General features: G+C 44.6%; 1 protein-coding gene across 1 annotated transcript in view; it reads left to right on the forward strand.

Annotated features, from left to right (window-relative positions):
• Positions 1-9,505: 9,505 nt before the first annotated feature.
• N4BP1 (NEDD4 binding protein 1) overlaps positions 9,506-23,677 on the forward strand; it is a 49,419-nt gene continuing 35,247 nt past the window's right edge. The window contains exon 1 of the mRNA XM_041766056.1: positions 9,506-9,956. Coding sequence (XP_041621990.1) covers positions 9,759-9,956 — 198 coding nt within the window. The 5' untranslated portion in view covers positions 9,506-9,758. The remainder of the gene's footprint in view (positions 9,957-23,677) is intronic.

Here is a 23,677-nt window from a genome sequence, read left to right on the forward strand (position 1 = left end):
CTCTGGCTAAAAACTCAAATGGACTTTGAGAATCTTTGCTCAGCATTGCACAAGATGGAACTTAAAGCAAAAAAACAGAATGAAAAGTCCCAAATAAATTAATTCATTATCCATTTATTGAACCTCTGATGTAGCTCCCTAGCTGTTCTCTTCATACCTGGGATGGAGACAGTCTCTTGGGGTTACCTGGAGGTGCTGGTGATAAGCTTTCGTGGCTAAATGGGGCTGTTACTGCCTGCCCACTTTCTTTTGGTTCACTCTGAGGCCCTTCCATCCATGGGGGGCTTTTCCACCAATCACACAGATCCATTTACTTTGTATCCCTATTTGGCCTTGCCACCTGTTCCCAAACGGGATGCCTCCCCAGTTTCCCCAGGGGATTCTCCAGGAGCTCCCTGTGAAGGAGGCTTGAAATCAAGCCTGCTCTGCCACTGAGACTGCAGGTGGCGCTGTGGACAGACTCCAGTGGCAGAACCAGGAGCCCATGGGCGAGAAACAGGCTTTCTTAGAGCAGAGATGTCCTGGGCCCAGAGGGACAATGTAAATATGTGATAAGGAAGCGAGTGTGCACGTGAATCCTGAAATCGTTTCCCATGACACTCTGTCCCCAGGTCTAAGCTCCAACACTGGCAGGAGGAAGAAGGAATGACAATGCAACTCCTCATTGCAAAAATGGGAAATTCATCCCAGAGCAGGAGAGGCTTGCCCAGGCACCCACAAGAAAGGAGCAGAGCCAAGACTCCTGCCCTGTCCAGAGCCAGCCCTTAGACCCTCAGACGTGGGTCTCCAAAAGACCTGCCACTCTTAGTAGATGTCCCCATGTAAGGGGCAAGGCACAGGGTACTGAAGCACCAACTATCATGAGTATTTCCCACACTTGAATCCTTTTTGTTTCCTTGCGTAATTCTGGCCATTTCCACACATCACCCCAGTTATTATTCGGATAACATATATTTAAAAAAAAACTTACTTTTTTAATGTTAAATATAATTATACGGGAAATACTTCATTGCCACAATTAGAAGTTCAGTATGCCTTGCCAAAAACAGGACTGTAAAAATATAAATATATAACAATTACAATTTCTTCAAAGTCTGGCTATTTACCAATGAAACTCATCTGCCATTCCATCAGTGTTATGTTTTCCACACTTTAGGAAAAACTGGGATTCCAGTACTACTATCTCTCATGGGAACTCCGAATGAGATGAAGCAAGAGGTGGTAATGGGGAGCCAGAGAGGCAGCTACACTGTTTACCTCCCCCCCCACACAATGTGAACAAAAGGAACCCTGACATATTCCACATCCTTCCTGCAGTACACACAAACTTTCAGAAACTACAAGTTCTTTTTTAGTCCCAAAGCTGGAGGGGAAGGGTGGAGACCTGGCTTCCTCTGAGCCTGCCCCACCCTGGAGCTCTTAGGGAATGTGTAAAATAGCATCTCGGGGTGAAGAGGTCTTTAGAGGTCACCCAGCCAGCTCCCTGTAGCTGGACTGATGTTCTCTCCCTCATCTTGGGCGCCAGGCATCCTCTGGCCTCTGCCCCAGCATATTGCCTACTGTGGAGGCGGCCTATGGGTGGGGAAAGGGCCAGGACAGCAAGAAAGATGAATGTGACCTGGGGTTAGGGATGGAGAAAGAGGAGGCCCTTCTCTAGACAAGAGTGAGCCTTGCTGTTAAACAGGTTTGTCCACTCTAGATTGTGTTGTAGAGAAACACAGTCATGGGTATGGATAATTCACTTCCCCTCTCTGAATCTTGGTTTTCTCATACAATAAAGAGGGTTGATTTGACAGGGGGCCTTAATAACAGGATGTCCTGTCTTCCATGTCTCCAGAGCACAACCAAGACACTGGTCAAGTAGGAGGAAGACTTTCCTGCTGTCTGTGTCCTGCAGTCCTGGAATGTGGAAAAGTCATTTGTGCCCTCTGGTCCTAGAGATCTTTAGGTCAATAAGACCCAATTATTGGTCCTGGGAAGTCACTGAATGAGCTTGGTACATGTTTGGGTGCAAGAGAATTCGAGAGGAACCAAGGCATGCCTCCAGCCTTCTGGTTCTATGGAGAAGTCTTCAACACTGCAGACCTGTTGTGTCACTCTGGCTCTACCTTTTCCTAATGACAGGGACTTGACCTCTCTAAGTCTCAGTTTCCTCCTCTTTAAAATGGGTGTAACACCACTTTATAGTGTTGTTTGTAAGGGTGGACAAATGAGATCATTTGTGTAGAGTCAGCCAATCAATTATTTGTTGGACACGTACTAAGTGCTTGCATAGCCTAAGTAACTCAGAGCAAAGGTCCCACAGAGTAGACGCCTTTGTTTGGCCACTTTGCCCTAGAAGCCTCTGTCTCCACCCAGCTGTTAGACTAGATTAGAGTGCATGCAGCTGAGCATCTGGAATCTCACACCCAGAGTGGTGGCCTCACCCACATATAAGCACCCGATGGCCCCTCCATTCTGACTCCAGCAGTGCTGAAGCCCTTGCAGCTGTGCAATTTGCAGAATCTATTGATTGAGGAACATTGGATCACCTTCTAATGCCTTCCCATCACATGTAAAATAAAGTCCAACATTTTCCCAGGCCCACAAGCCCCATGCTCTGACCACTGCCCACATCTCAACCTCAATCCTTCCTCCTCCTCTCCATGCTCATTCAACTCCATACACATGGGCCTCCTTGCTGCTCTGCAAACACACTAGCCACTCTGCCTAAAAGCTCGTTTGCAGAGTCCCCAGGGTTCCCTGGCTCCATGGTGCCTGTTCAAATGTCAGCTCCTCAGAGAGAGGCTTTTCTTATCCAGCCAATGTAGAGGATTACAAATGCATCTTCTCCATTTCAGATCCTCGTCACTGTTGGGGCACCCTTTTTCTCTATACTTGACATTTCCTTGTGAAGGAGATCTGCCAGGCCATCTTTCTTGGCCCTTCTCCCTCCCTGTCACTCCTCCCTCTCTAAGGGAATATTGAGTTGTCTGATCAATGAGTTTGGCAGAAGACACTGAGCATGTGCAGCTCGGCCCTCTTCTCTTGGGGAACCAGCCTATCTACAGACAGCGTGTTCTTGTCTGCTCTCTGCCTCACAGAAAAGGGACCCCCATCTGCTCAGAGGGTAAGGGAAGAAGAGAAGCCTGGAGGGTGACCAGTTGTGCCAGTCACTGGACTCTGTTTAGCTCATGAGTAGGGCAATAATTCACCACAACCTCCATTCAACATCATAAGTTTAAGTATCTGTCTGGCCCCTATGTTGCCTGTCAGTTGGTAATGAGCTTAAGTGTGTTTCTTTAAAAAAAAAAAAAAAAAAAGATTTTATTTATTCACGAGAGACACAGAGAGGGAGAAACATAGGCAGAGGAAGAAGCAGGCTCCATGCAGAGAGCCCAATGTGGGACTCAATCCCAGGACTCCAGGATCACGCCCCGGGCCGAAGGCAGGTGCTAAACCGCTGAGCCACCCAGGGATCCCCAAGTGTGTTTCTTTTATCTAGTACTGCATAACAAATCACCCAAACTCAGTAGTCAACAATTTACTATTTCAAATAAGTCTGTGGGTTGACCAGATGGTTCTTTTGTTTCATAGGTTGTCAACCAGAATGCTGAACCAGCTGGAAGTCCAAAATGGCCTTATTCACGTGACTGGTACTTGGTTTTAGCCACTAGCTGGGAGCTCATCTGGGGGCTGTCAGCTGGGAAAATGAGGGCCTTGGCCCTCCTCCACATCGTTGTTTGGGCTTCCTCTTGGCATGGTAGCTAGGGTTCCAATCAGGACTGCTCCATAAGCAAGTATTCCAAAAGGAAGGAAACAAAAGCTTCTTAAGAATTGGTCTTGGAAATCCTGAAATAATGCAGTTACAGAGAAGTCCAGATTCCGGACGTAAAGAGCCGTATGCTCACATAGGGAGGAAAAGCATTGTTGAGAGCCATCTCTGGAGACTAGCTACCACGGATGGGGGATAGAATATTGAGCCCTCTAAATTACCGCAGCCACTCCCCAGCACTATACAGTTCATTCACTTATTGTGTCTTCCCTTACTAAGTTCATGAAAGCAGATACTCTGCTTTGTTCATTGCTATGTTTTCAGGACTGTACCTGGAAGATAGTATTCTGTAAATATTTGTTGAATGAATAAACAAATTAAACAAGCAGTTATTCAATTGCCCTAATCAACCACAGGAAGTTGAACAGGCCAGCACATTTTCTCAGAAGTGAGACAAGCTGGGCTTTAAAGACAGGTGGGCCTGGCAAGAATGTGTTCTATAAATAAGCCGATGAGAAGCAATGATGGCTAATGGGCGGCCAGTTGCCCAGTCCCTTGCTTGGTGGACACACATCTGACCAGGACCCTCTTAACCCATGTTGTTCCACACTCAACATAGACAGGAAAGCTTGTCAGAGGGAACTCAGTGAGCTTTTTCATTGGATTTGGGGTGGTGTTTGTGTCCCATAGAGAGAATGCAGAAGAGAGGAAGAGATAAAATTCCCACCAGCTCAGCCCCAGGGACAGGGCTTTCTCTGAACTGCTGTGTAGATCAGTGGTTCTTAATAGGGATGGGGACATTACATACTATCTGGAGACATTTTTGTTGTTGTCACAACTGGGGTGGAAAGATGCTACTGGCATCTGCTGAGGGAGGCCAGGATTGCTGCCCAACACCCTATAATTCACAGGATAGCCCTCCACAAAAAAAGAGTTATCTGGCCCAAGATGAAAATTGTGCCATTGTTGAGAAACACTGCTATAAAGGGTGATGGGAAGATACTATGGTTTCAGGGCATCTAGGAGCTGGTAGGTTGCTGGCAGTCATGGAGTAACAACACTTGGCCCAGAAACTGTGTCCCCACCTGAGACAACTGAGATTTATAAACAACTCTCAATGCTGTAGCAGTTTAGCAGTTTGAATTAATGTCAGAAACGTTCCAACAATGTGGGTAGTAACAACCCAGAGGAATTATAAAGAGAAAGAAACACAAGACTAGAAGCAGCAGAAGCACCAGGGCTTTTCTGCAGCTAAGGAGAAACAAGCCCCCTGTACTTTAACGTTGGGATTTTACCACCAAAATACCTCTCAGGTTCCTCCTCTCTGTCTCCACTCCAACATCCCTGGTCCAAACCACCACCAGCTCTCTCCTGGACCAATACCCGCTAAATACCCCTGGACTCCCAGGTCCTCTCTGGCTCTCCATGTTTCCTTCCCCAGGGAAAGGGAGGGAGATCTCAGAGCACACATTGAATGGTACACTTGCTGCTTAAAATCCAGGAAGGTTTCCCAGTGTACTTAAAACACAAAATCTGTAACTAGCCTGCCAGGTTCTGGAGGATCCAGCCTCATCATACCTGTAGGTGTCCCCTGCCTCAGCATTCTCTAGACATAAAGGGCTGCATGCTGCCCTGCTTTCCATTCCTAAAATACTTCGAGCTCATTCCAGCCTCAGGTGAGGTGGACCTGGAGCTTATGGTTTGATGACATCTGGAGATGGACATGAATCAATCATATCACACAAACATATGTAAAACTGATCCCAGTGGCATGAGCAAGAGGGCCACAATGCCCCCCAAGAGCCTGTGACAAGGGAATTTGATTCTTCAGAAAATCCAGTGAACAAATTCTTAAATAAGTGGCTTTTGAGATGAGATCTGATGGAAGAACAGGAGTCAACTAAGTGAAAAGAAAGCGGGAAGAAAAAAACGGCCTGTGCAAATGCCCCGAGGCAGGGTAAGTTAGGCTAGGTGGAGAGAGGAGTAAAGGAGGAGTAAGCAGGAGACTGATCCTGCAAAAGCTGAAACCTACTGTAAGGAGTTTGGATTTTGTTCTGAGCACAAGGGAAAGCTCTCGAGGGGTCTGAAGAGATTGACTGATGAAATTTACAATTTGAGAACATACTCCAGCTGCAGCATCAATATTTGTAAATAATTTCTCCCAACCTGATAGCAGTCGTAGCTCTTGGAACTTGGAGAGAGGCCAGGAAGAATGTGGGGGGTGGACCCCACAGTCATCAAAAGGAGAAATGATGGTGGTTTGGACTAGTGACAAGGGATATGAGAAGAACTGAACAGTTTGTAAATATATTAAAATGTATGTGGCTAAAACACAATTGTATTCTTGTGTATTCTTATTATGCGTTATATCAAATCTACCACTGTATGAGTGGAAATTAAGACTTTATGTAGTTTTTATATGTTGTAATATTTCTTCAAATAAATCTCTCCTATAAATAAAAAAAAAAAAAGCCCTTGATGCCATTATACAAGGAAGGAAGGAAGGAAGGAAGGAAAGAAGACAAGCAAAGCAAAGAACTTAGGAAGACTCATCCCCCTAGAGACTGCTGGCTGGAGGGCATGTTGAGTCCGTTTATCAGATTGGGTGGCTGTGCCAAGCAACGTCACTTGTGCAAATCTATTTTTGACAGAATCCCAAGGGTTAGGAGGTTGGTCATGAGAACATATTATCTCCCCTTGCTTACTTTGGCACAAGAGCAGAAAAGGGGGCTGGGTGCCGATAAAGGCTTGTTGTCATTATGGCACAGCAGGTATGAGCACCCTAGCACAGAGTCAGACTGCCTGAATTCAAATTTCTATTCCTACCACTTCACTTACCAGCTCTGTGAAACAGTCCCAAACCTCTCTATGCTTCCATTCCCTCACTTTTAAAACAGGAATGATAATAACAGCAACCACTGTTGGTATTTTAGAAGACCAATAAACACTTTCTGCCCCTCCTGCATTCAGAATTGACAAATAAAAGCAGACATCAGACAGGTGGGGGTCAAAATGTCATCTTTATTACTGACAAAGCTGCCCCCTGGAGGATGTGGCTGAAGTGACCCAGTGAGCAACTGCAGACACTACACACAGTAACACACCCTCTCTGGGGGCAGAATGGTCCAACTTAAGTCTTCTCAGAAAGCCACTGGTCTGCTGGATCACCTAAGTCCTCCTCCTGCCCTGGGGGAAAGTGAGGGAGAGGCAGATGGAAACTGGGATGTGTTCCTCTATACTTGGCCCTGCTAGGGAATAAGATAGGAATCCACCCCCCACCTCCATGAAAATGTGAGAAGGGGAAATAAGTGATTTCGTCAACACTGTTTCATGGGATTCTTATGGATATCAGAGAAAAAAATAGGTAAAGGGTTTGGAACATAGAGATTCCATAAAGGTCTCATCTTTGGCATCAACTGTCCTGGGCTGGTGAGACTAGCCAAGATAGGCAAGGCTGGTCAAACAAGGAAAGTTGTGGTTCAGAAACTGCAGGAATCAAGGGAGTTTCTTAAAAAGGGGATTTCTCTCTCTCCCTCTCTCCTACTTCCCTACACTCAGGAAACCTTGAGAGTTCCCTAAAGGGAAATGCTGGCTAGATATGAACTGACGATTCTTTTAAATAGAGGGAAAAACCCAACAGCTCTATGTCCGGTGACACACCAATCCAGTGTCTTGTGAACACAGTATAATGGCCCAACTTTCTTTTATGGTTGTGGGTATGCACTACTTTTGTTGGTATTGGGTGGGTTTTTGTTGGGGGGTGGTGGTGGGGAAGGAGCTGTAGTGTGCTTTTTCACAGCAGCATCTCCTCACCCTTTACAATTAAGCAATTAAGACTCACTGGCCAGGAAGTCACTGGGAGCAAACAGGAAAGCCCTGGGGAAAGCCTTGTCCAATCACAGAACAAAAGCAATTCCATTTAAGGTGAGTGTGACAAGAAGACAGGAAATAACGCATTGACTCTAGCTCTGAGTAAAATCTATCAGCAAGGCCAAGCTCACCACCTGTCCTGTCTCAGTCAATCTCAGGTCACCTACCTGATGGAGGAAGACTGCTGGTTGTGTAGACACCAAGGGAAAAGCCCAGGAGAACAGGAAGTTGTTGGTCTGTGAGCCTAATGGTTCTCTTCCCTGTGCTGAGTCATCTCTCATTGGGGCACCCGGGAAACACACCTGCCTAAATTTCTAAGGCAAATGGAAAACCCCAGCAGCCAGGATCCCTGAGAAGTTTTACCTGGGTAATCCCTCTGACCAAGACCATTCACTTTTGGCATTTCCAACTGTAACATCTTTACATCCCCTTCTTTCTCCTCAAGGGGAAATCCACACAGATGGAGGGGGCTTCCAGGCCCACAAGTTCAACGTGGTTGTATAATCCGTACAAAGTTTTTCCATGAAAATAGAACCTCAAATCCGTTGCTAATCAACCAAATAGTAATAGCTAATACTTAGTGATCACTCCCTGTGTCCAGGTACTGTAGTTATTTTCACAACAGGAGGTACTATTTTTGCCCACATTTCACAGATGAGGAATTAAGACACAGAGAAGTTACGTAATATTCTCATGATCCTTATCTACCTGCTACATCCACAACGTTTAGCCCAGAGAAAGGAAACCAACATTTTATCTTCTAAAATCCCTTTTTATGGACTCAGAGAATGTAAGATCTGGAAAAGCCTTTAAAGATAACTGAGAACACCCCATGGATTTATAGATGAGAAAACAGAACCGGGGAGGGCTTAGGGTGTATTTATTAAAGCCCCACAGTAAAAGGGATGCGCCCCTAATCTCCCACTTTTTGCACCTCTATTATAACACATACCCATCCTTCCCTCCCAGAAGAAATCACTCTCCTGATTTTTTTTTAAATCATTTCTTTCCTCCTCAATTCCCCATACTTATTATTCCCATTTTCTTCTCCTCTTGTTACCATTTTTATTCAAAGAACAAGAAAGAAAAGAAGGAACAGAACAGAAAGGAAGAAGATGGGTAGAGAGAAAGGGAGGGTGAGAGGGATGGAGAGAGGGAGGGAGGGAGGGAGGGAGGGAAGGAGGGAGGAAGGTCATCTGCCTATGAATTACTGAGAAGCTGGAAGGTCAGGAGAAAGGGTGGAAGGAATGAAGGGAAGGAGGGAGGGGGAAAGTAGGGAGGGAGGAAGGAGGGAGGAGGAAGGGAGGAAGAGGGGGAGTAAGGAAGGAAGATCATCTGAGAAGCTGGAAGGGATGCAGAAAGGGTGGCAGGAAGAGAAGGAAGGAAGGAAGGAAGGAAGGAAGGAAGGAGGAAGGAAGGAAGGAAGGAAGGAGGAAGGAAGGAAGGAAGGAAGGAGGAAGGAAGAAGGCAGGCAGGCGGGCAGAGGGAGGGTGGGAAGGAGGGGTACCATCTGCCTATCAATTACTGAGGAGCTGGAAAGCTCAATTGCTAGAGCCCTAGTTTGGGCTTCAAGATGTCTGAAGACAAACCCAAATCCCTTGTGACCCTGGGTCAGCCCCGTCAACTGGGTCATAGCCTCAAATCCCCCATCTGTAAAACCACAGATTCACCATCCATCAAGTCACCCAAAAGGGCTGTGCCCTCACCCAAGAAGGCCGCCCAGGCCCGTCTCCGGAGCCGTCGCCTTGCCCTCAACCAACATGGCCACTGCGCGTGACGTCGAGTTCCGTCGCCCCCGCCCTCCGCCTTTCCCTGGGGGGCGGCGAGCATCAATGACGGCGGCGGGCTGGGCGCATGCGCGGCGGCGGGGCCCGGCCCGCGGCGGCGGCGGCGGCGGCGGCGGCGGCGAAGGGGCGGAGGGGTTCTCCGCCCGCAGTTGCCAAGCCGCGGCGGCCGAGCCGGGATGGTGTAGCTGGGCCTGCGGGCGGGCGGGCGGGCGGCGGGGCGCGGGCGGGGCGAGGCTAGGCGGCCGCGAGGGCCGACGCCGCCGGACGGGCTCGGGTGCAGCGGCGGCACGCTGAGGGGGCGTCGCCGCCGCCGGCCCCCGGCGCCGCCGCGGGAGGCCGCGCCCGCCATGGCGGCCCGGGCGGTGCTGGACGAGTTCACCGCGCCCGCGGAGAAGGCGGCGCTGCTGGAGCGGAGCCGCGGCCGCATCGAGGGCCTGTTCGGCGTGAGCCTGGCGGTGCTCGGCGCGCTCGGGGCCGAGGAGCCGCTGCCCGCGCGCATCTGGCTGCAGCTCCGCGGGGCGCAGGAGGCGGTGCACAGCGCCAAGGTGAGTCCCGCCGCCCCCTCGCCCGCCCGCCCTCCGTGCGGGGACGCAGCGAGGCGCCGCGGCTGCGAGCGCATCTCCGGAGCCCGCCGACCGGCGTGCCCGACCTCGAGCCATGTGACCTTGGGCTAGCGGCTCAGCCCCGGGCGCCTCAGTTTCCCCGTTTGTGAAGCGGCGCTGACGCAAGCGCGTCGGTCGGAGGGCGTCGCGGCGACCGCGGTCGGTGCTGCTGCAGGGCGCAGGGCGCAGGGCGCAGAGCCCGGGGCCGGCCCGCGGGGTGTTGCGTAGGGCCTGCGCGCTCGGGGCCTGCAGCCGCCTCGGCCCCCTTCCTCTCCCCAGGCCTCCGGGACCCACGGGGCTTCTGAGCCCTTCTGGGATTTCGGGCCCCTTTTGACAATCCGACAAAAAAAAAAAAAAAACCACCAACCATCCATCCTAGTAGTGAAATGCACAGCGTATCATCATCCAGAAGAGATGGGGATGTTTAACAACAGTGTTGAAAAAAGAGCATTATTCTTTGTGTCGATGTTGTTGGCCACAGAACGTCAGGCGTTACGCTAAGCCCTACACGAGGGTTATCTAACGCAGGTCTTGAAAAAAAAAAAAAAATCCGGCGAGGTGCATTTTTATTATTTTTCCTCTCTCTCAATTAAACAGCTGGGGAAACTGAAACTCTGCAAGTGGTGACTCACCTCTCAAAATCAGCATTTCAGCCTTAAACCTACGCAACACCTTCAACTATTCCCCTTCTTCCCCGAGCCAAGACACAGTAACAAAGCATCTCTCTCCTACCCCCCTTTCCCCCCCATCCAGGTTTCTCCAGGTTTTCCTGTCTAGTCCGTGGGGGAGCCAAGACTCAGACTTAGGGCCCTTGTTCTTGATACCTGTCTTCCCAAATGATGAACGCTCTGGCTGGGAAGAAAATGGTCCTTTTTGTGGCATCCTACTTCAGAAATTTCAACAGTGTCCTTGGAGAATTGGACGTTCTGTGATTCCTGAGTATCTTAGACTTAAAAAAAAAAAAAAAAGAGCCTGGGTGCTTGTTTTAATATCTTTGGAAGAGATAGGGCAGTTACCTGTGATTCTTCTCCGCAGCGTAACTCGTAACATTGTAGATGTTGAATCGCATTTGCTTTCCTGTGCTTAATTTGTTCCCCGACTTTTAATTTTTGTAAAGTGTTTTAATTTTCTAAAGTAGGCTCTATGCATCCAGCGTGGGGCTTGAACTCATGACTCTGAGATCAAGAGTCACACGCTTGTGGACTGAGCCAGCCAGGCACCCCCTAACTTTTAATTTTTAACTTCTTCCCAGGCCCCTCATTCTTTTTTCCCCAGTGACTGACTTTCTTCCCCAGAGCTAAAAGGTTGGCCCGTGACTAAGCTCTGTTAATATTTCTGAAAATCTCTTAGATGCGCTCATTCTTCTCTTTTTCGTTGCCTCTGCTGCAATTGAGACCTTCATCCTTGGTATGTGCCCCTCCCTTAGTTCACTGCCCTCACTCCATTCCTTCTTCCCTCCCGTTCTCCCTCCCTCTGGTATAACTTGCATTCAACTGATCCTCCCACAGAAAATCTTTTTCCTGCCTTGGGACCTAGGAGGACCTCCTGTTGCCTGTCTCATTCACTCTAAACTCCTCCTCTGGAGATTTACAGATCATTAACCTAATCTAGTCCCACCTTATTTTACCAGTTCTGTGTGGTAGCAGCTCTCAAGCTTAAACCTCTACTGACTGACTAGTCACTGCTTTTACTGTGTGCTTCACCTGCTCCCAGTTCAGCTTTACTCAAGACTCCTCCCAAGTGTGGAAAGTGCTCTACAGAAAAACTTGGCACGCTCTGCCAGACCCTCCCAACTCCTTTTCTCCTGCTTGTCCTGCCACGTAGTTGAGTGTAAACTATTTGGGAAAGGTGTGTCTTACAGTATCTTGGTAGTAGGTGTCACTTGCCCTGGTGATAAACAGTGTCTCGGGTATCTTTGTGATGTGTGTTACTCATCATCCAGTCCTCCCATTTGTAAGAAATCCTTTTTCTTTTTCCTTGAGATTCATGGGTAAGCACTGAATACCATAGTTTTAATTGGCTTTGGAGTTTGTTTTACATTCTTTTGAGGAAGAGAAAACCATTAACTTAGAAATTAAGAACAGGAAAGCAAACTTCAACATCTACAATATTTTAAGTTAAGTTGTGGAGGAGGAGAAAGTTTGGGGGAAGGAAGATTTAGAGTAAGTAAGAATTTTTTTAGGTAGCTAGCTGGTAGGCTCAGATAAGATGCCAAGAACTTTTCTGGGTCCTTGCAGGTGGTTTAATTTGTTTCCTGCTTTTAAAATGTTGAATCACTGCATTTAGCTAATGTTAGAGTAGAAGAGAATGTGGGGGTTTAGTTAGTTAGGGCTCCATTGGCTAGAGAGAAAGGGACCTACAGGTAGAAAATGATAATGTCCTGGGAGGTTTTAAAAAGGCACACATTCTGTAAATGTGGACCCTACGTCGAAGAGGAAATGTGTTGGGGGAAGCAGCACTTGGGCTGAGCTTTGAAGAGCCTGTAAGATTCCAGGGAGGTAGTTGTGAGCAAAAGCTTGAGGTCCAAAACACAGCGCCTTGGTAGAAGTGTCAGAGCCTCAGTGGACCCAAATGCCAGGTTCAGCCTTTGGGCCTTTGGGCCTTATTCAATAAGGAGTCTGAGGAATTTTGAGAGAAGAAGGACTTGCCTTCCCTTTACTTGGAGGCAGGAAGACCCAGCTGTGGAAAAGACATGTTCCAAGCTGGACATGGGTGGGTGATAGTTTTCACTGAGATCTGGTGGCTGAGTGGATGTAGGGATTGAGGGAAAGGTTTTAAGCCTTGGTGTCAGGAAGGATGGTAGATAATATTGTTTCGACCTGTTGGCAGAGCCAGGTGGCCAACATTTAAAGAAAATTTATGTGTCAGGAAGTGCACTGACAGTTGCCTCTGGACTTCAGGTAATCCATAGCTTAGTAGGGGAGACAGACTTGGAAACAAATAGTACAGTATGATACATGTTACCCATTGAAATATGTACAAGGTGTTACAGTAATACAGGAGAGGAAGGATTGCTCTTCTTAATTGGGTGTTAAAGAATGGAACAAGAGTTTTCCAGGGGGAAGAACATGTGTAAAATTACAGGGATGTGAAATAGTGCCAGTTTATCACTGACTTCTCAAGTGTAGGAGTAGATTGGAAGAAACAGAGACAGAAAGGGGCCAAGTCACAAAGCACTTGGGGCCTGCAGAAGAACATGGATTTTACCAAGCAGGCAGGTAGGAGGGAGTCATGGAAGGGTTGTGGCAACATGAGTGATGCCATTAGATTTACATTTCTAAGAAATATCTCCATAGTCAGTGTTTATACTCTAGGCTTCTTTTCTCAGTGTGATCCATTGCTGGTTTGTGTTGATACGAGGACAGAAATTGGGGGTGTTTAGTGACTTTTATAGCAATGTGACATTACCACGAGGGCTGGGAGGAGATGTCTCAAAGAGAGGGAACCCAGTAGAGAGTATTGGAACCCAGCAGGAGGAGGTTGAAGTCCGTGGTGGCCAAAGTTACAGAATCATAGGAGGTTGAGGACTGAATTTCAGAGAGGAAGTGAAGGTACTAACTAGATGTTGCTTCACTCACAGATCAAAGATGCAGTGCCTGGGTAGGATCCTTGGAGTTAGACAGTGGTGGAGAGGGATGAGGCTGAAGAGATCTCAGCCCTGGGAATGAGAAGTTCAGATTCTTCCTTTAACTCTAGGAGCCACAAATTCCATGCTCCCTGGGGGGAGACTGCATATGGAACCCGCTGGTTGGTAGTGAGGAACTGGTGAAGAAGGTGCTCATGCCCCATGGGGGACGGTAACTAACTGCCAATGCTTAGTATTAGCCAGTTACAGAGGATGGGCCCAATGATGTCTCATCCAAGAAAAGCCAGGGGCTTGGATTTGATGTGAAATCTATTTTGTTTTGGAAGAGGCAACTAATTTATGTTTTAAAAATCATGCATGCTGTGGATTATATCTCAAAATTCACATTAATATATTTTAACCCCCCCCCCCCCAAAATTACTCTTTTAAAAGTAAATATTCTAAAAACAAAAAGCAACCATGTTTGCTAAACCAAACATGTCAGAGGACCAGGTTCAGCTTTTTAGGACCTCTTCTTTAGACAGAATGAGTGAAGATATGCTCCCCCTCTGCCATTTGGCATAGAGGGCAGTTGAACACCTCAGTGGCCTATAGTACTGTCTCAATAAAGTACGGTATCAATTCATACCTAGAGAGGGGGGGGGTGAAAGCCTGAAGACAGTGGAGCACGGTAGGCTAGATGCCATGGAACTTTTGGAAGTGCATTGGAAAAGAACAAAAAAAGAAAAAGAGGTGCATTGGAACTGAAGTAAGGCCAGGGAAAGTTAGATGGCCTGAATTTAAAATACCACTTGACCCAGAAATTCTCCAGTAGGTGATAATTTCCCCCACTCTGGATGTTGGTGAAGCTAACACCCCAAAGACTAAAGGAATATAAGGTGTGATTGGACAAGGTAGAATGAGGCTCAGGAAATGTTTCTGAATGGTCGGCATTATTTGGGCTAGAACAATAAAAAATATAGACTTAACTTCTACTTTTAGTGAATTGATAGCCAGAGAGGTTCAGACTGGAGAGGAGAAGGCAGAAAGGGGCATAATGAACTGTAAAAACAGGAAAGGAATAAGACCTTAGATCCTGTCCCCTCTGAGATTCATGGAATCCTGCAGATAGGGCAAGTTCAGTGAGTGTTGGAGAATCACAGAAGTTGTAGTTGGGGAGGAGTTTCAGAGATCAGAATCTTTGAAATGGAGGAATTCTGAGAACGAAGGATTGGTGCCTCAGTGGTCTGGGTATGAAGTGGAAGTATTCCCTTCAACTTAGAGAAGGTAAAGAGGATGGAAGTGTGAGGCATCTGGAGATAATATAGTGCCTAGGTTAACAAGGTCCATAGCAGTGATTTGGGTGCTAACGTTAGTTTACTTGGTTGATATAGGAGCCTGCCCTGAAGGTTAACAAACAGAAGGGAGTAATGGAAAACAAATGGCATGGCTACTTGTAGCGTTTTTCCATGAACTTTTAGGGTGTTAAATTTGCTAACCACAATGTCTATCACTTGGTGGTGTTTCAGGCATTACCTCATAACAGTGAGTTGCCACCATGAACCATAGCCAGAACACCAGTCTGGAGGATTTAGAATAAAATTTGGAGGACTGATAAATCTTAAACATTGAAATTATAGTACACGCAAGAAACTGCCAAGGTAGACTAAACATCTGATCCATTTTAATTTGTGACGAAGAGAAAAAGAGAGGAGGGTCATCTGAGGAGTTGGTTATTGTCCTTGGAGTTTTTACTTACATAGCTGTAGAGTAAGAGAGGAGAAAGATACAGATTTTTTTTTTTTTTTTTAAAGAATTGAGTAGAAGTGGCCCATTACTGCATTGACATCAGAGGGTTAAAATGGACACTGTATTGTTTCATTTTCTTTTCTGTTAGGAGAGCTTGGTACCTGGTTTCATGAATAAATTCTTGAACAGTAGATTTGTTCGTGGAGGAAATAATTTGTAGATGTAATGCTGGGTGGGGACCTGGAGTTTTTGTTTTGATTTTACCAGAAAGGAGGTCGGTGGCCTCTTTGCATTTCCTAGAATGATTTTTATTTTAACTCACTATGGTTGTGAAAATCATCTTCTTAAGAAATGGTGGTTTGTTCAGTTTCTTTTTATGGTTAATATTTTGGGGTTATACCAGAATGTTGAAATAAGGGATACTCACAATGGTTATAGTGGGGTCAAAGTGATTGCTCATGACTGTTTCCTCTTCCCTTAAGATTTTATTTTCTCATGAGAGACATAGGCAGAGGGAGAAGCAGGCTCCCTGCAGGGAGCCCAGTGCAGGACTCAATCCCAGGACCCCTGGGATCACGACCTGAGCCAAAGACTGACATTCAACCACTGGGCCACCCAGGTGCCCCAAGAACTGTTTTTTTAAAAAATAAGTTATGTCAAATGGAAACAACATGGGAAACTTCTTTAAGGAAACTGAATTATTATGTGTTTTAAGAGGTTCCTTCCAACTTGGTGAAGGGTTTTTGTTCAGTCTTAGTGCTGAGAGAATTAGTAATTTACATTAGTTGATGAGTAAAGAGCCACATAATAAATATTTTAGACTTTATGGACTATACAGGGTGTCTGTCTCATACTCTTCTTTTTGTTTTTTTACAACCTTTTTTGAAGGTAAAAACAATGCTTACCCTGGGAACTGTACAGAAGTAGTCCAGAGGCTGGATTTGCACTGTCCAGTATGTAGCCACTACCACATGTGGCTATTTAAATCAAAGTTCATTGAAATTTAGTATTTACTTTCTCAGTTGCATTTCAGGTGCTTGATGGTCACATGGGACTAGTGTCTACCAGTGTGAACAGTGCAGTTATAGCACATGTGTGCTATTTTGTCCAGCAATTCTATCAGGTACAGTGCAGCCCTAGGTATGAAACAATCCTTGGTCGGACCTCCTAGAAAATTCTCTGATATGACATTGAAAGAACATGCAGCCGTTCTTTTACTTCATTTCCTGGGTTTCTGTAATTTTTGTTAATTGTATCCCTTGTAATCATAAATAACTTCCAAGGATTACTCTTGATCACACAGACACATGCACACGGACTAGCTTCATTGTATTTGGAATATGGGGGAGATATTAGCAATTAGTAAACTTGGAGAATTATTCTCTGTGGAAATTTCATAAGGAACTGCGGTTGAATTTTTAATAGAAGGTGGTTTTTGTTTTTAATTGCCTTTTATGGCTCTTTTATTCTAAAGCAGGAAGCCTCCAAAAAAATCAAGAAAGTCATTTCTACATTTTTCACCTGTGGTGTCTAAACATTTGCATGATTTTTTCTGTCCTCAAGGTTCCCAAAATGCTAAAATTTCTGGCCTATCAGAAAGTGACTTTCTTTATACTATATTTAAGGCTGGGACCCTGTATGCCACAGAACAGGTACCAGAGCAGTTTCCTGAGCATTGGTTCTATACATGAACTACAGCCCTTGTTTTGTAATAGTGATGTTACCATACCTGCTGATTCAACAGGATTCTTAAATATGACGTTTTAGTTATGGCCTGGGTTGCTTGAATTTGTATAATTTTATCCTAGTAAAAGGACAGATTGTCACTGATCTGTATACAAATAACTACATTGCCACGAAAAGGTAAAAGAAACCAGACTTCCCTTTTGATTTGACACAACTTAATGGGGTTCCACTAAAGAAGTACGGAGTACTCCCAAAGAAGTGAACTAGTTTTAGCATTCTTGTTAGAAGGTAAACGACAAATCTTTGTGACTGACTGCTGGGGACCTTTGGGAAACCCCCCAAAAAGTTTAGGGGTTAATGCTTTCAGAGTGGTATACTGCACGAGAGTAGAAGAGAACACAGGACTGATTTATGCACTGATACGTGAATCTCAAAAAAATGCTGACTGAAAGAAGATTTACCTTAGAGCATATATCATCATATGATTCTGTATAGGTGAAATACCAGACAAGGCGAAAAATTGTGTAATTATGGTGAAAAAAATAAGAATGTTTAGAACAGAACAACTGGAAAAGGACATCAAACATAGACTTGAGTATTAACAATACTAAGGAATCACTGTTCATTTTGTTGTGTGCTATAATGACATTGTGGTAATATTAGAAAGCCTGTATGTGTATGTGTTTAAACTGCATTTGGTGTCTGACTCATGTGGAAATTAATGATGTATATAAAGAGTATCCTTTAGTTAACCATTTTTTTATTAGTCCAATCAAGGTCTTAAAGTTAACTAAGGATATTGGAAATTACTCTTATTCTGACAACTGAATGGCATATAACTTTTGATATTATAGAAGTTGTCAGTGTTATAATTCAATTTGGTTGAATATATAAGCTTATATTTTTCATTATCATAAATGTGAGTAATCCTGAGTAGTACTAGCTTCTCTGAAGAGCAAGCCAGCAAAGTTCAGTGTATCTCTTCATAGGGCAAAAAATATATATGTGTGTGTGTGTGCATTGTTTTCTACACTGATGAAATCAGGAAAAGGATATCTTTTTAAATTAGCATTAAAATTATCAAATCATACTGACTTATGGATTATTTTTAGTATATGAATTAGGATTCTTAAAAATTCTTTTGAAGTAGCAGTTTCTATGAGTTTGTGAGGTTTTTTTCTTTTGGTCGTTAAAAGGCTAACATATGGGCCCCGGTGGCTCAGCAGTTTAGCGCTGCCTTTAGCCCGGGGCATGATCCTGGAGTCCAGGGATTGAGTCCCACGTGGGGCTCCCTGCATGGGGCCTGCTTCTCCTTCTGCCTGTGTCTCTGCCTCTCTCTCTCTGTCTCTCTCGGTGTCTCTCATGAATAAATAAAATCTTTTTAAAAAATTAAAAAATAAAAGGCTAATAATATATAAGTATTAGATGTTTAGTTTCCTTACTTTCTAGGAATTCTAGAAATATAGATTTAGATTTATGTAAAAGCTTCTTATTCTCTATATGCCAATTAGAACAGAGGTTCTTCAAGAAACTTTTTAATTTTTTACTACCTTTGGAGGTAGAAATACATTTCATACTTAAACCATGAGGAATCAAGGCTTTTCTTGTTTTATAGATACAGGTATGTATGTATTCAGTTCTGGTTCCACAGTTTTAGCCATAGGTCAATAGTAATCCAAAAACACAAAACTGGTCTGGATTTCAAAAAGACTGTTCTTTCAGTGGTGGTGAGACATGTTCTTACACAAACAGAAAGACAGAAAAGACTAAAACCAGATTTTCTTGTAGTATCTCATCCAGCAGAAAATAAATCCATTATCCACTGACAGATCACCACTTGGTCAGGTTGTAAAATCAGATTCCTGCAGACTAAGTACAGTGTATACCAAGGGTGTAGTTGAGACTGACCTGGTAGTATGTAATCAGTGATGGAGGTGTAGAAAGGGACATGTGGCCAAGAACTGTAAAACAAAAACAAAATCAGAAGAATAATAACAAGGAAATAGCACCAGTAAAATTCTCTTCCTGCTCGGGATTCACCCTGGGACCTAAAATGAGGCATGATTGGGCTTACACAACCATGCAGTCCTCTTCTTGGGCCACTCAGTTTAATAGCTACAAGCGGTGAGTCCACTTAGATAGACTTGAGTCATATAAAGTGCCAAAGTGTAAATTAAAAAACAACAACTACTACTGTAGGGGCATCTAGGTGTCTCAGTGGTTGAGTGTCTGCCTTTGGCTCTGGTTGTGATCCTGGCATTCTGTGATCAAGTCCCACATGGGAAGCCTGCTTCTCCCTATGCCTGTGTCTCTGCCTTTCTGTGTCTCTTCATGAGTAAATAAATAAAATCTAAAAAAAAAAAAAAAAAAATCCCAAAACTATAATTGTGACTTTCAGACTAGTAATTCATGACTGAGGGAACCAGCAGGAATATAAAACTGGTTCAGAGAGTGTTTGAGGATCTGAGTATTTATCTACACTAAAAAAAGAAGAAGAAGAATAAGAATGGTGGAGTAAAATTGCTTGATTAGATGCAGATTGGTTTATATCTTTCAGAGCAGTATAATCATAATATTTTGTCTGTCAGGTGGAGATATTGGCATCTCTGTTGGACAAAAAAATCTACATTTTGATATGTAGCAATCCAGTTCAGGCCCTAATGAGTAATGAATCGTGTGTCAGACAAAGGTAAATTTCCCAGAGAATTAAATACTCTGTGGGTGGGCCAAAGGGAGTGCTCCATTATGCTTGAAAGGCCATCCTTTTTGCCTCATTTAGGAGTATTTAAAACTTAAAGTTATGCAAGCTATTGAAATGGAACCCTCTACCCCTTTTTGGTCATTTTGGCCACTTTCTCTTTCTTTTACAGTGTTACCCACATCATTGATACTAGGCTGGATGTCAACCTGTGTTCTCAAACTTCCTAATTTCTGTTTGAATGCATATTTGTTCAACATTTATTGATTAGTTCAGGGTTTCTCAACAGTGGCACTGTTGACATTTTAGTCAGAATATTTTGTTGTGGGGGTTGTATTCTGCATTGTAGGATGTTTAGCATCATCCCTGACCTCTTCCCCCAAGATGCCAGGAGTACCCCGTCAGTTGTGACAACCAGAAATGTCTCCTGAGATTTCCAGTGCCCCGTGAAGAGCAAAATCATCCCTGATTGAGAACCACTGTGTTTTTTTTTTTTTTTTTAAGATTTTTTATTCATTCAGAGAGAGCGAGAGAGAGGCAGAGACACAGGCAGAGGGAGAAGCAGGCCCCATGCAGGAAGCCCGATGCAGGGCTCTATCCCGGGTCTCCAGGTTCACACCCCAGGCTGCAGGCAGCACTAAACCGCTGCGCCACCGGGGCTGCCCGAGAACCACTGTGTTTAACAACCAAGGCCAGTCCCTGCACTGTCCAGTTGAGTTGTGTAAATGCTGTAGTTCAAATAGTATGATAATTGTGTGTAGAAAACATTAACATCTCCCTCAACTTGCTCTTGGAAGGTGTTTTTGGATGAATTTAAGGAAGGAAAGGTTAAATTAGGCTACAGAAGTAAGAAAATGGACTAAAATCCAAACCACAGAGGACTTTGAATATGATTCTGAGGGTCTTGAACATTAATCTTACGCAGTGAGGACCCTTAGAAAGTTTTTTTTTTTTTTTAAGATTTTATTTATTTATTCATGAGAGACACAGAGAGAGAGAGAGGCAAAGACACAGGCAGAGGGAAAAGCAGGCTCCATGCAGGGAGCCCGACATGGGACTTGATCCCAGGTCTTCTGGATCATGTCCTGGGCCAAAGGTGGCGCTAAACCACTGAGCCACCCGGGCTGCCCTAGAAAGTTTTTGAGTAGGGAAGTGAGACAGGTGTGCTTTCACATGTCACTGATAATGTTACTAGGGGTGGAGTATGACAAGACAGGCAACAGAAGGGTTTAGAGTTGGTTGCAGTAATATTCCCATGAGACAAGATTTGTGAAAAATGGCGTGAGAAGGAAAGAAAACTTCAAATCCAGGCAACTGTGTTTCATTTTCAAGGGGACTTGGACCAAAGACGAGTGGGAAACTGAACTCTAATACAGATCATTAAATTTGAGGCAACTGTGGGGTTAGTCCATTAGAAGTGTCCAGGGGATGGATAGTCTGCAGCCTAACAGTATTAAGGACTAGGGATGGAGATTTGGAGTGGTATCATAGAAGTAAAAGTTATGGCTAGAATCTGAAGAGTCTGTGAGAGTATAATAGAGGGAGAGGACCAGAGGGAGGGGGAAGGCATACATTTAAGGTGCAGTAGGAAGTGGCAACAGAGGATTTCAGGAAGTAGTCAGGAAAATAACTAGACAGTGGTATCCTGAATTATGGAGAGGAAATAACTTGTCAAAGAGAAGTTGGGCAATGGTATCTTGCTACAGAGAGCCTGACTAGGAGAGCACAGAGAAGGGACGTTTGCGCTTTGCAGTAGTTGTCACAGTTGGCATTTAAGAAAGTGGTTTCAGTTTGAATGGGGGCCAAATCCAGATTCAAGGGGTTAGCAGTGAAATGGAGTTTAGGCTACTTAAGTGTGGATGGGACGCCTGGGCAGCTCAACGGTTGAGCGCCTGCCTTCGGCTCAGATTCCAGGATTCTGGGATCAAGTCCCACATCGGGCTCCCTGTGAGGAGCCTGCTTCTCCCTCTGCCTATGTCTCTGCCTCTCTCTGTGTGCCTCCCATGAATAAGTAAAATCTTTAAAAAAAAAAAAAAAAGTGTGGAGATGAAGACAGAGATGGAGCAGTCCCATGCATAGGCAGTGAGACTGAAGGAAGTGTTATGTGGGAACAGGGAAACAAACCCACACAGGTTTGTAGGTGCGCAGAGGTGAGTAAGAAGGGAATGATGAATCAGAACTGGGGAAACAACATGGCTTTAAAACAGAGTGAAGGAGAACAGACTCATGAAAGGTAAAATGTTTTAGATGAAAAAGGAGAGGCAGTTGAAGGGCTTCACAAATGTTGGCCTTCAGACTGTGATAAAATAAATGTCTTTTACTCAGAGTAAAAAGAGTGAAAATGCAGTTTGGGACCTGAAGACATTTGGGTAAGAGTGAAGAATAAGTTGATCAGGAGAGCTGAAAGTTTTGGAAGCTATAGAATTTCAGATATTTACAGGTGTAATGGAGATGACATCTAGGGTAGATACTTCGTGTGGCCTCTGGTCCTGTTTTCAAGAAGTATGCTCAGAGCGAGCAAGCTGGAAGTGCTTCCCTGTGGAGCTGTTAAGACACCCCTGCTAGGAAAGATCTTGGTAGATGTTTTAGAAATGAGATTGAAGAGAAAGATGGAACAGAAAGCTAATGTTGGAAGTGCATTGGAAAAATGGCTAGTATGGTTATTAGTCATTTTATAGCAATATTATTAATATAGATAGCCAGATAGAGACTAAAATGGACCTGTTACAGATTTGTAGATTATTGATGTTAAAGCGCGTGGGGTTTTTTGTAAGGCTTATATGATGCTTCTTCTAACAATATGTATTCTGTAGGACTCGTGTCAATGTCTAAAAATTTTATTACTACTCCTACTTTATTTTCTCTTAGAGATAATATACAACACCATTTATGCAAGAGTCTCCTAAACAGAAGAAATCTTTAGAATCCTGAAGTGTGCAGCCAGAGATGAGAACTACTTGTCCGAACCCTTTTAGAAATCTCTCTATAATGTAGAGTTCCTTGCCTGCATAGTTTCTTTTGCCTCAGTGATTTGTGGTCTACTTGAGTGTCTTCTGTTATGTTGTGCCAGGGCACAGTTATGCTCCTGGCAGCTGCCACTATGTGTTAGATCTGCACTTACGTGAGCCAATCTTGAGTTGCTATGGCTTTTAACCATTGTGTCTTCCTTCAATTTATTTTTGCACCTGTGCTGTCAGTTGTCATTTGCTGTTCTGTGCTCTGCAGGTATGCCCTTTGTTGTTCCTCCTACACTCTCAGTCAGCTGCTTCAAACTATGCGTGACCTGGGAGACAAGCTGACAAAGCCCTGCACGTGTGTGCCCATAATAGATGGAGGATGGTGAACAGTGGAGCCAAGAAACCTTTCCCTGGTCAAATGTGGAGACTCTTCGAGTAGCCACTTTGATCTTTTCTGGTTTAGCTATGTTCTGAATAGCACAGGTTGCCAGGGACTTCTGTCTGGATTTGTAAATGTTATGATAGAGTTGAGAAGAGCTGAATTTGTAGAAGGTAGAATAATAGGAAGTCCCTTGCTACATGAAAGGGAAGTTGTTATATATATATTAGATCTAAAATATCTGCTTTTTCCTTAAAAGCCTGAGTAAAGTAAAACAATATGAACATTGCAGGATGGGGAAGACAGTTTTTGACTAACATTCAAATATTCAGATACCAAATACAGCCAAATGCAAATGATGGATATTTGGGTCCACAGATGCTTATCAGTGCAATTTACAACTAGACATCTAGAACGTAGTAGTACAGGGACGTGTGGGTGGCTCAGTGGTTGAGCAGCTACCTTTGGCTCAGGGCACGATCCCGGAATTCCAGGATCGAGTCCCATATCAGGCTCCCTGCATGGAACCTGCTTCTCCCTCTGCCTTATGTCTCTGCTTCTCTCTCTTGTCTCTCATGAATAAATAAATAAAATATTTTAAAAAGGATCTCTGGGTGGCTCAGCGGTTTA

This window comes from Vulpes lagopus, chromosome 8 (assembly GCF_018345385.1).
Source record: "Vulpes lagopus strain Blue_001 chromosome 8, ASM1834538v1, whole genome shotgun sequence".
NCBI classification, from domain to species: Eukaryota; Metazoa; Chordata; class Mammalia; order Carnivora; family Canidae; genus Vulpes; species Vulpes lagopus.